Below are 12598 nucleotides of genomic sequence, written 5' to 3'. Positions count from 1 at the left end.
TTTTCCCTTCTAGAATGCTTCAGTGTGTTTTTCTTTCTTCTGAATATTTAATCTGACGTTTTATGCTTTCTGTTGATAAAGGGCTTGAGTACTAGAAACCCTGGTACTTTCATTCACTGTAATTAATCAAAATTACACCAAATGAATGTAACTTGTTACAAAACACAGTGAAGTTACTGCTCTTGAAATACCCTGAAGGCCAATGATTGGATAAAACTAGCACAAAACCCAAATGGTGATACTTTCTCTGAACTAGAAGAAACATTTTAATTTTAAAAATGGTAAATAAGACCTTATAGTATCTCAGTAAAATGCATATGGCTAAAAAAAGTCATAAAATAAGAAGCATAAAACTCCCATCTTTCTATACCAGAGAAAGCAGGTCAGAAATAACAGCTACAATACAGTGAAAGATGAACTTTTAGCGGAGAAATAAAGCACATCTTTAGCTGCTCTTCCTCCTAGAATGAAATTCTTAAGCAATAAATGCTTATTATCTGGAAATAAAATACATAAGAAAACTCCACCCAGCAGTCACGTGAATATGAGTAAAACCACCAAAATATTTTCTCTTAACCACAAGTAGATTATAATTGACAGTGCAGGAGATTAAAGACAACTTCATTAGTTTTCAGTGCCAATCTGTCCTTACAATGCCATAATTATGACTGGTCAAGTTGATGTTTAATTTGAACACCTCTTCAGAATACTGATTATCTGTGTTTTTCAGACACCTGCAAATACATACATCAAAGCTTCACACTTCCACAGAATATTAACCATGATCCATTGTTCTTATATACTTTTTCAGTTGCAACTGAATGCAGTAGGACAGTAAACAAATCCACTTAGTCATTTTCTTACAAGCTATTAATGTAGAAAATATAACAGTCTATTCTCCCAAGAAGCTTAACACATCATATGGATAAAAGAATTGGAAAAGATTAAGCATGAAATACATGAAAAAAAAATCAAAGTATAGCTGGGTCATCACTGGAGAAATTCCATTATTTCTTTCAGAGTAGATAGGAATGTATGGAAAACAAATTAAACAAAACAAAACCAAAAAACAATGCAAGTTTAAAAGAACAGACACATGGAAGCACTGTGCATGCATATAGCCTTCTTCACTGGGCACTCAAAAGATTTTTTCTTAAAGATCATTCCATAAAATATTTTTGTATGTCAGAGACTTTTTTTTTCAGAAATAAATTCAGTTTACTAGTCATAAATAGTATTACTTCAAATAAACACGCACTAAGATAGTTAAAGGAAGAACAATGTCTCTATTCACTGAATAAAAAGCAACATTTCTACATATCAAAACAAGTTATTTAAGCATTTGAAATATATGAACCAACCTCAGATACAAACAGTATGACACAAAGAATTAAACACAAACTACAGTAGAATTTGCCTCATATAGAACTAATATATCATAAATCTCAACAGAAGTCTACCAGTGCAAAGCACTCATGCAATGAAAGCATTTGGAGAATACTTCCCACCAGCTTTGGACCCTGAAACTAGGAAGTCCTTTTCTAACTAGAACATTCATGAACTAGAACATTTTCCGAGAGGTGGGAAAATTTCCCAAGCAACATGAGAATTTCATCACTGCAGGTTTTTTTTTTTGTTTGTTTGTTTTGGGTTTTTTTGTTTGTTTTTTGTTTTTTGTTTTTTGTTTTTTTTAAGTAAGTTCAAAGATAGTAGAGGCAATGGCTACATATTTTATTATTTTGGGAGACTCAGCTGGGCATTAAGATTGGCAGCAGAAACTTAACTGCACAAAGTGTTTGACTTGATCAAACAGTTGATTGCAGTAGCTGGCAACTAGTCTAGCTGTGGACTAGCTTACTTCAAAAATCCCCTCCAAGCAACAAGCTGCCCACCCAGGCTGCAGAACATCTCAGTCCTGGAGATTTGAAGTCAAACTCACAGAATTGTACAAAGGTTTGGGTTGGAAGGGACCTTAAAAATCAGCTAATTCCACCCTCCCTGCTATGGGGAGGGACACCTTCCACTAGACCAGGTTGCTCAAAGCCCCATCCAACCTGGCTCCATCCAATCTGGCCATCCACTTCTCCAGGTGCCTACTCATACTCTACCTTGAACAGAAGTTGGACTAAGATCACACAAAGACCCTTCCAACCTTAATTGTTCTATAATTTTGCTTTAAGTATAAAATGAATCTCATCAGTTATAATCTTCACTATACCTGCTTTGTCTCTGGCCATGCTTGTGGTTAACCCAGTTCAATAACTATTATTCACACAAATCACAAAGTTTGATGTCAGAGATGAGGTTTGGCATAAAGACAGTGTGAACTTTATGCCTGAAGTTACACAGCAATTCAGTGTTGAAGCTCAGAAACAAGACATCTTCCAATGCCCTAAATCTACTTTATTATATAGTACACTAATATAAATTTAGTAAATACAATATTGAAATATTAATTTGTTACTTTGTTGGTTGAGAAAATGTAGGAATAGATCGTAGCAACTTTTAAAATTTCTGTGATCACTTTGTAAAATGAGAAATTGGAAAACCAAAATTTCACACTACTTATATCACAGTAAACTCAAAACTTCAGACATAGTTCAGAACATTTTTATTTTATTTTATTTTTACCTCAGAAGTGACTCTTTAAGCAAGCAGGGATTAGTAGCAATACAATGACTTATACTTACAATTAACTCTAATATCTTGCCAATTAACTAAACAGAGTTACATTGGTGCCAGTATCTAAAGAGAAAGCATTCTCATTGATCAACACCTCTGCCAGAGTTTCTCATCATGCCAGGATACTGAGCAATAACAGTAATTTAATAATGCTGTCTGCAGTGCCCAGCCAGCAGCTGCAAGCATAGGAGAATAAATAAGACTTTCAATGCAATCAAAACTACAACATTTCTGGTACAGTAGGAAAGGTTGATGACAAAGCCCTCACAGATAACAAGACCTGGTTATAAAGGCCTGGAAAAGGAGCAGTACAATTAAAAACACTAAGCACAAAAACTTTGTACTTTCTGTTCACCTGGCTTTTTTAAATAAATCAGTTCAAAAACCACAACAAAACACATGCAGGTCACTTCACACAGTAAGTTAACAAGACATTGAACACGACTCCTTTTAGTATAGAAAAAAAAAATAGAAGTATTCATAAGCAGTCAATACACAAATAAACATTGCTCAAACAACTGAGTACAGAATTCACTTCATCCAAAACCTGAGAAAATGGTTAGAGAAAATATGTGCCTCCTTTTCAGTTTTTATATGCACCCTATGCTCCAAATGCAGCGTATAATCTTTTTCTTTTTTTAATTTTTTTCTTGTTGTTCTTTTAAAATATGAAATAGTGTTAAAGGTTCCATTAAAATGGATCTTATTGTCTTCGTTGGAGAACATCAACATCATGCTGAATCAAACCTCTAAAATTTCTGAACTTTCAGTATCTGCGTAAGTAATGACATAAACATTAAACCTGTTCAATTAAATGTACCATAACAGGAGATAGTTTTCTAAAATTGGTACTGAATTTTTGTATATGTAATTGTTTTAGATGAGCAAATGTATTTTAAAGAAATTACCTCTTTTCCAATCAAGTTAACCATTATCTCTTTTGACACCCATTTAATTGGCAAGGATTCAGCCACTCTTTCTAAATAATTCCATTTCCTAAGTACTAATCATTTAAATAGTTTTTGCTGTCTCCTGTCTGAGCATCTCCAGGATAACCTCTGTCGTTTTTCCCATTTATACCTGATTTACAAAAAATAAAATAAAAAATGATTAGATGAATGAGGGACCTCACAGCTTCCAGCCTCAAAGCACAAAGCAGAAGCAATTAGTTTATACACAAATGCTTTATCAAAAGTATATTAATATTTGAATCAGAGGTGATCTCTAGTTTTACAACACCTATAGTTCTCAGGTTCTATAGGTCATAGTTCTCAGTTTAAGGTGAACTATATACATATAAAAAACAATCAACTAGCTACTATACATTGTTTAAGTATATTTTCTGCTTGTTTTTGTCTTTCCCCTTCCTCCCCATTTCCTTTATTTTTCCTTAGTGGGGATTGGCAAACAGAGCTTCCCCTTCCAGTAGTTTTCTTGGTAATTTATAACCCAGAAGTAACATGTTATCATAGAAGTTTCCACACATTATTTCCTCTATTAAAATCAATCTGCATTATGTTTCATTACCTTGGTTTTGATAATGCAAAATACTTCGGTAGTTAAGAGCACTGCTGATGGTGGGGATAATCATTTTGCACAAAATTAATCTCAAGGGTCCTCAGAATAATGCAGATTTACCAGAGAAAACACCTATCCTATTACGATTAGCAGTGCTAATTTAAACACTTACAGACATAGAAAGATTTTGCTTGTGACAGGTATTTTAAGTTTGGCATCTTTTCAGAAATTAGAAGAAATCACACTCAAGCACTGTTTTCAGGTAAAGATAACAGCATGAAACTTAAATATCTATTTATTTGATAGCTTCATAAGTATTTAGAGTTCATATGGGTATGAGTTAGACAGTGCAAAAGCAAAACAGCCTTTAGAAGTGTTTCTTTTTATAAAGAAAGTAGTTCTCACAGATGTACAGAATGGTTGAGATCAGAAGGGACCTCTGTTGGTCCTCTTTTCCAACGCCCCTTGCTTAAACAGGGTTTTGAGTCATTCCTTTTCATTTCTTCTACTTACTGTTTTTCAGCACTCAAACTCAGCCTTGGCTTCTTCAATGGGATCTAGCATTCCAATGTGTCTGTGTTATGACCTCTAGGTTCTAGCCATTACAGAACCAACTGTATTGATATATGAGAGACAACCTATTTGACAAAAGATATTTGTTTAAAGTAAAGCATACTTAACTTGCCAAAACCAGATTTTTTTTTTGCACTGTTGTACCTACAGTTACTGATTTGCCTAAACTCTTGAGCAATTTTGTTTTCATATTCTGTGTTCCACCAGTACCAAGTCTCAACCATATTGCTTCAGAACATAGATACTGCCAGAAAGCTATAATACCCATAATACTAGTTCTTGGTTACTTGCTACACCCCATAACCTGACTTTCACCTTGAAACACTAACTCTTGCTACAAAAGAAATAGATTGTTCCTTCCTTAATATGCAATGAAGTTAGAGTCTTTTCTACTTTGTCAGAGTTACTCCTGTTTTCCTTTGTTAATCTCCAAATTAGTAGAAAAAAAAAAAAATTATCACTTCAGGATCTAGCCGGTGGTGCTGTGATATTTTAACTATCACCCTTGCTGCTATAGCTGAGTGTGTTCCATATTAAAATCAATAGCAGAAGTCAAGCCACTAATATGAAAAAGCAACTTCTGTTTTCAGTTAAAAACATGAATCCTCATTTCCCGTAGCAGTTCCAGAATCTGCAGTTGCCATTCTTATCACTTTCACAAAGCTTTTAAACATTAACTGCATTAAATAATTAATTTGACATTAGCTAAGTAATCCACTGACCAAAGAGAGAGAAACTGGCACTGGAAAATGATTCATTTGGAGGTTAAATTAATTAAAAATAGTACAGTAGTGACAGAATTTAATCTCATACTTCTCATGAGAGTGTGGAATCACTCACAGCTGCAGCAATTTGTGATAAATCCACGGAGAAATTTCATGATAGAAGAGGAATTAATTTGAGTCACCCCTAAGAGTATGTGTGTTCACTCAACAGTACCTACACATTAAACAATATTAAAAACAAACAAATTGAATAAACCAAAAGAATCTATCATTTGAGCTAGCATGTGATATATATCATCCAATATAAAGATGAAATTATTTGCATCAATAAAATTTAGAGGATCACAGCAGTGACTGGGAGGATCAGAATATTCTTTACTGTCTTTATCTGTGTATCTGCTTCCTTGAACAGGTAAAGCTCAATCTTTATATTCTACTTTTATCAGGATACCTCTTACTTCAAAAACTTGAAAAAAAAAAAAAAGAAAGGGGGGGGGGGGATGACTTTAAAACATGTCCCAGACAAGAATCTGTATGTATTTTAGAGTCAGGTGGAAAAAGAGAGAAAGATACAGAGCTGGAGACAACCATAAAGAAACAGACTACTGTGCTAAGTAATCTCAAAAATACAACTACTAAGCAGCAGAGCCTTAGTTACCCAACTCAACAAGGACGATGTACATTGTAAGATCATGCTTAGTATATACACATGTATGTATGCATACAGTGAAGCATATAAGCTACACATTATACTCATTCCAAACTATTTTTGACGCTGATGAATGAAAAAGCCAGTCAAATATTTTCTGATCAATGAAGGATCTCTTAACTTAACAGACTGATTATCCTTTGATAGGAGCTTGATCATATTAACAAACTCCCATTATATTACCTGAATAGTCATAGCTCAAGCTCTAGCCCCCTGATGAATGAGTGTAAGAAAGGCCAATATTCAATATCCAATCTTCAAAAAAATTTTTTTTTAAATCTTAAAGACTGCTTTATGTGACTCAGCTGCAGCCACCACTCAGACAAGAGCAAAAGCAAAGCAGGCTGAACTGGAATAATCTTGCCGGGTTCTAGGCTGCTCATGGGATGGCTGAATGAGGAAAGACTGCCTTTTGTAGGAAGGAAGAAAGAAACAAACCAGTTCCACAAGGAAGAGTTCAAAATATGTTTAAAACAGAACTCCATTTGCTATCTTTATATTTGTGTCCAAGCAAGCCTATGTGAAATTGGAAGAATGAATGAGATAGAACAGTAGAACGCTGCTCATATTCTGAATACTGAGATATATAGATAGATAGATCAGTATGTTTATTCATATACTGAAATTACTACCAACTCAGAAGTCTAAAATGATAGGGAGGGATCTCTGGACCTGAATAAAAAGAGGAGCAACTGGATTCACAAACAAATTCAGTAGGAAAGAAACATCAGAAATAAGCGAACGATGGAAATACAAGATATTCCAACTACAAGGAGTGAGGCTTCTGCTGTAGCTATTGATCAATCCACACAATTCTTCTCTGCAGTTTAATACAAGAGCTCCTGAATACATACATGAACCTTCTAAAGTAAGGTTCTAACTATCCAAGTACACAGTGCATTTTGAGTGGAGAGTTGGGGGGAAAATAAAGATATATAACTTGGAAGATTCTTTCCTCCTCACCTCTTAATAACATAAGGCTGATGACAGAACCTGTTATACCTTAGAGGCATATTGTAATAGAATACATCTACAACTGAAAGCCAAAGATGTTTTTGCAGCTTACACATATATAATCTAAATGGTTCCAAATTTACTAATGCAAGTCCTAATGACAGCATAGGTTGCAGCATGAATTGTACAATTCTGCCCAGAAGCCAAGGTAAATACTCATGTTAAGCATGCCATCTGTAGAAAAGAGATAATATTTTGTCCTGCTGTTGGTATTACTGGCAGAGTATGTTACATGTGTGACGAGAAACTTAGACTACAGCTTATGACAACAGCCACATTCGCTAGGTGGTACTGTCAGACAAATAATAGTAATGCTAATAACTAGAGGGAACTATTAAGATGAATCAATATATAATGAAATTATAATGCATATGTAAAACATTTTTGTCTATCCATTGAACAATTATGAACCACAGAATACAACTGATCTGGCAACATAGCTAAATTGTTATTGATTTGCACTGACATTTTTTTCTCCCCTCTTCTTGACAACATTTCTAGAATTTTTAGCTAACCAGATATTATGGCTCATAGCAAAGATGAAATCTATTATAAATTCTGCACATCTGCTGAGATATGCCATTCTGAAATTAACTGTCTTGAAACCTACATTTGAAGCACATGAAAGGCATTCAATTTCCTGATATGAACTCCTCTTATATCAATACCTAAATTTAAGATAGTTTGCATTCTTCTTCACGCTGCAAAAACAACGAAAAAAAAGTATCTTTCCTCTAGGATCACAAGAAATCAAGACTAGTATTTTTGAACAGTTGCTCAAAGAGGAAGTCTTCATCTGAGAAGACTAACATTTAAGTGTCTGAATAAATCAGTGACTTAAGTTCTAAATAAACATATGACACAATCAAGGCTTTTGAAGTCGAAGTCATGAAAATCCAACAATTAAATCTAAGTTTTATTAGTGTTAACGTAATTCCCCACATTTTTTAATAAGCAATTTAAATCTGCTTTAACAAGGATTTTGGCATACATTATAGACTTCTAACATCTAGTATAGACTAATGAGCTTAGACATAGATACTCGGGAACCACAAGTACTGCAGTTACCGATTAGAGATGCAGGCTAGCATCTCTGAAAATGATATCTCTAACATGGATTTCAAGTGTGTAAACAGGTGAATACACACTGACAAAGTTATAGTAACAAGGAGAATCTGGTGAATTATCCATGCACCCAGTTATGATGCAAATATTATTGTTTCAAACAACATTCATTCTAGGATGTTAAAACCTCTCTTCCCCCCCTCCCCCCCCCATGCTGTTGGAGGTTCTTGTTGGGGAAAAAACATTGCATTTGTCTCACAGGCACTGAATTTAGCTCTATGTTAACTATTCTTAAACTCAGCAGAGATATAGAGATATCAGATACAAGCATCACTAATACTAGTTTTGATGAGGGATGTAACATTTAAACTTCTTAAATTGGCATTTAAACTTCTTAAATTGGCCTGATTAGTCTCCCTCAATCCTTATCACTAAATTATTTTTGTCCTCCACTGTTACAGTCATATTCCCAAATTTATCAGTCAACAATAAACCAATACCTGGTAACTTCAATAACACATTTCCTCATTAACTAGAAAAATCTATTTATCAAAGTTCCAGTCTCGGGCTTCGGCAAGATTTACACACAGCTAATAGACAGGACAGTAGTGGGTCCCACTTCAAAAACAAAACCACAATAACAGGGTTAGAAAAATAGTTCCTTTAGCCATTATCTAATCATCTGGCTCATCTGGAGAATTTTAGCCTTGGACTACCGCCAGTTTTGCCTCGCCACCTGCTCATTAATACTCCCCCTTCTGTAAAACTTATGTGTTCAGGTGTTGAAGCTGGAAACATCTGATTAGGAAAACACCCAATACAATGAAAAGGTGAGTTAATATGCACTACACAAGCACAGAGGCAGAGGTCTAGTGCAGACAGGCCAAGACAGAAGTATGAGATTAACGTTACAGAACAAGAGTACAGAATAGGTCAAAGCCAGCAGTGAGTCATTCAGGGGACAGAATTAACTTTAAGGAAAAAAAAAAAAAAAGCAGTTGGGCTTTGCTGAGAATGTTGTTTTGCTTTTTCCCTAACTCAGTACTTTTGGTTAAAATTAAAGTCTTTTCCTCTGAATTGTTTTTAACATGAAAGTCAAAATAATTTTCTAGTATGTTATGACTTTTCTCGTACCCACCTCTGCACCTACCTAAAGTTAAAAGATAGAAATAATTGTTTTAATATGCTGCAAATGACTTACATTTTTATCTGATACTTCACTTGATACTCAGGAAGAAAAGTATGTGTTTCATTGAAGATGCTCCTAAATTAAGTTTCCTTGTACAAATTAGAAACTTTGACATTTAAAATGAATTTTAATAGGGTAATAAACTCAGAAAATTTCATAACTCCATCCAAGATATGAGGCATCTCTGACCTACCCAACAGCTTACACTGAATGAAAATCATCATTAAATTCTCATGAGGCAGCAAACCATTAGATATTTTAGAGTTACTTATTTGAGTGATAAAAACAAATATGAAGAAAAACAGTATCATCCATTTTTCAGTGTCTTTGCAAGGACTTCAGAAGAACTTCACAATATTGTGAATATTTGCATTTAAAAAAAAAAACAACTACTTTTTATCTTCCTTATTCCAGAGTAAAACGTTAAAGTTGAAACCAAACAGATTAAGTGCTCAGAACAGGAAGTAAATAACAAGAATGTCAATACTTACGTATTTCCACCTAACAGTTCCTTGAGGCTTGACTTCTTAAAATGTGTTATTTGTATAGGTAACCTGAAAAATAGGAAACACCATACTCAGTACTTCTTGGCAACCAACACAACTTAAAGATTTAACATTATTTCTTTAAAAAAAGAAAAGTTACAATCTGGTATTCCATCAATTATGATGTTCTGAATATACATATTTAGATGAAATTCCCTTCTTAGATAATCTTTTCCTTAATTACTTGACTTATCCATCTAATTTAAGCAATCGCTCAACTCCTTTTATTGTAGTGACAGTTACACCTACAGTGATGATTACGTTTATATATTTGCAGTTTTAAGAAATGTTAAAAATTGGTCCAAAACAACAAATAATGCTGATTTTCTGGCCATGTTCATTTAAAGTGCTCTTCCTGGAAATAAGACAATTTTATAGAAGAGAACCAGACTTGTTACAACAGCTAAGGACAAAAAAAAAAGGTAATAAAAATATTTTTTTTTACTACAAGAAATTTAAAAGTTCCTCTTCTAAAAACTAGTATACAAATTGGAGCTTATTACACTGAAAGATGAAAAATATGAATTGTGGATCAGAATGTTCGTGGTTTGCATCTGCAAACAGCTTCATAAAGGATGCCTCAACACTTTTCCAAAAACACTGATTTAAAAAAAAAATAAAAAAGGTAAGGGTGGAATAAGTGAATGAACATTATTAGAAGACTAAAATGTTCTTTATGTGACCAGAACAGACCTTCATTAGTAACAGGTTTCCTTTGCAAAAAAAGCTCAAAGCAACAACAGACTAATTATGTAAATCTGACTGCATACCTTGAGAAGAATAGATATTAATTTAACATTACCAATGCCATACAAGGAAGTGAGACACGTACCCAGTGCATAATGCATACTATATTTAACAGTAAGACATAAAAGAATAGGTTTTCATTAATAAAAATTATTCAGTACTGGTTAAAGCTGATTCACCTTGTATACCTTAATCCATATTATGAAAGAAAATAAATGGAGTATTTACACAAAAGGAAAAAAAAAAGTCATTTGTCATATAACATCTTTTTTCTTTTTTTTTTTTTGGCCACCAAGCCAAAACATTCATTGCTTATTCCACTGTCATGGAAGTGAATCCTGCAGAAACTTGTATGTAAGGATTCTCATAGAAGAGGCAGTATTACTACCTTTTATCTTTGTGAAATTAAAACTATTACCAGGCTAGTCAATCTACTGCTGCAGGATTCTGTAAGTTCATTAACAGGATTGCTCAAATGATCAGTAATATGAAGAGCACTTACAAGATGCAAGAGAAATTCAGGTACCACTACATTTTAGGTTATTGCACAATTCCACACACACCCTTATACACAATGATTTTTGCCATATTTCTCTGCAATAGGCTGTTGTTAAAAAATAAATAAATAAAACAAAAATAAAATTAAAAAATCGTGTTATAAAACTCTGTTGAAGAAAGGGCTTCCTAACAGGCAGTCAAATGAGTTGCACATAACAAACTTGAATAGAGCCTAAGAAGTCAGAGTTGGGTGAGGAGTCAACATATACTATTTTCAATCAAGTAATTTTCACTATTCATTAAGGCCTCAATGATTGGGTTCCCACTCTCCTCCCCATTAAGAACCATCAGGTACATCATTAATTAACATGGGGGTTTTTTGTTCCCTCTCCCTCCCCACAGATGCTATTTTTAGCATTTTCTCCAAGTCTCCTTGGACTCCTTTCCCAACTTACTCAGAATCACTTAGATGAGCTCAGAATGGAAAACCTTTTTTTTTTCCTTATTTTTAAGCATATATGTCATCTGACACCATATATGTTTTGTAGCAGGTTAACGACCAAATTCTCTCATATTTATTCTACATAAAATGCCAGGCATTATCCTCCTTCTTGTTGTATATATTGAATAAAATTAGAAACGCAGTTATGAAACTGTTCCACATCCTCACACTTCATTATTTCACTGCTCTCACTCATCTTATTAAAAGATTGCTTTATAGATGCCTTATAATCAGCGTTTGTAGCTTGCTTTTTCTTTTTTTTTTTTTTTTTAGCATTATGAAAGAGTAAGATTTATTAAAAAAATACTTTATTACATGTGAGATAGGCTTCGCTTGCAATTAAACACCTTCTGTTAATCCAACAAATATCCAGTAGGAAGCACAGAAATATTAGGAGATGCTACTCATTTTGAACATGAAATCAGAAATGTGAAATGTGGAGCATGATACAGATACTGGCGCAACGATAATAAGTACTATTCACAGAATCAGAGCCTTTCCCAAATTTTACATTGCATAAGTGAAATATGTTTTTAATGAAAAGTTATTTCTCAATTTTTCGTCTTTAACTGATCATTAACACTCCTAAGATATTGATAATGATGACTGCAGTGTAGCTTTTTTCTCTTCATTTGACAACAAAGCAGAACAATGTGAAAAGAGATACACATGAATACAAAATAAATATCTAAAAATAGCACTAAGAAGTTTTAGAATTAATGCCCTCAATTCTTGCACATCATGGAAGTTGATTTTAAGCAAATTACATCAAATTGAAGAGACAAAGAGCAGTAATAAAGCTGCAAGTTTCCTACTGCACTAAACAATGAT

General features: G+C 33.7%; 1 protein-coding gene across 3 annotated transcripts in view; it reads right to left on the bottom strand.

Annotated features, from left to right (window-relative positions):
- FHIT (fragile histidine triad diadenosine triphosphatase) overlaps nt 1–12598 on the bottom strand; it is a 565209-nt gene that overhangs the window by 486073 nt on the left and 66538 nt on the right. For all 3 annotated transcript variants that reach the window (XM_068694479.1, XM_068694477.1, XM_068694480.1), the window contains exon 2: nt 9967–10029. In XM_068694479.1, coding sequence (XP_068550580.1) covers nt 9967–10029 — 63 coding nt within the window. The remainder of the gene's footprint in view (nt 1–9966; nt 10030–12598) is intronic.

The sequence above is a fragment of the Anas acuta genome, chromosome 11 (genome assembly GCF_963932015.1).
Source record: "Anas acuta chromosome 11, bAnaAcu1.1, whole genome shotgun sequence".
Taxonomy (NCBI): domain Eukaryota; kingdom Metazoa; phylum Chordata; class Aves; order Anseriformes; family Anatidae; genus Anas; species Anas acuta.
This window is presented reverse-complemented; position numbering and strand designations above follow the sequence as displayed.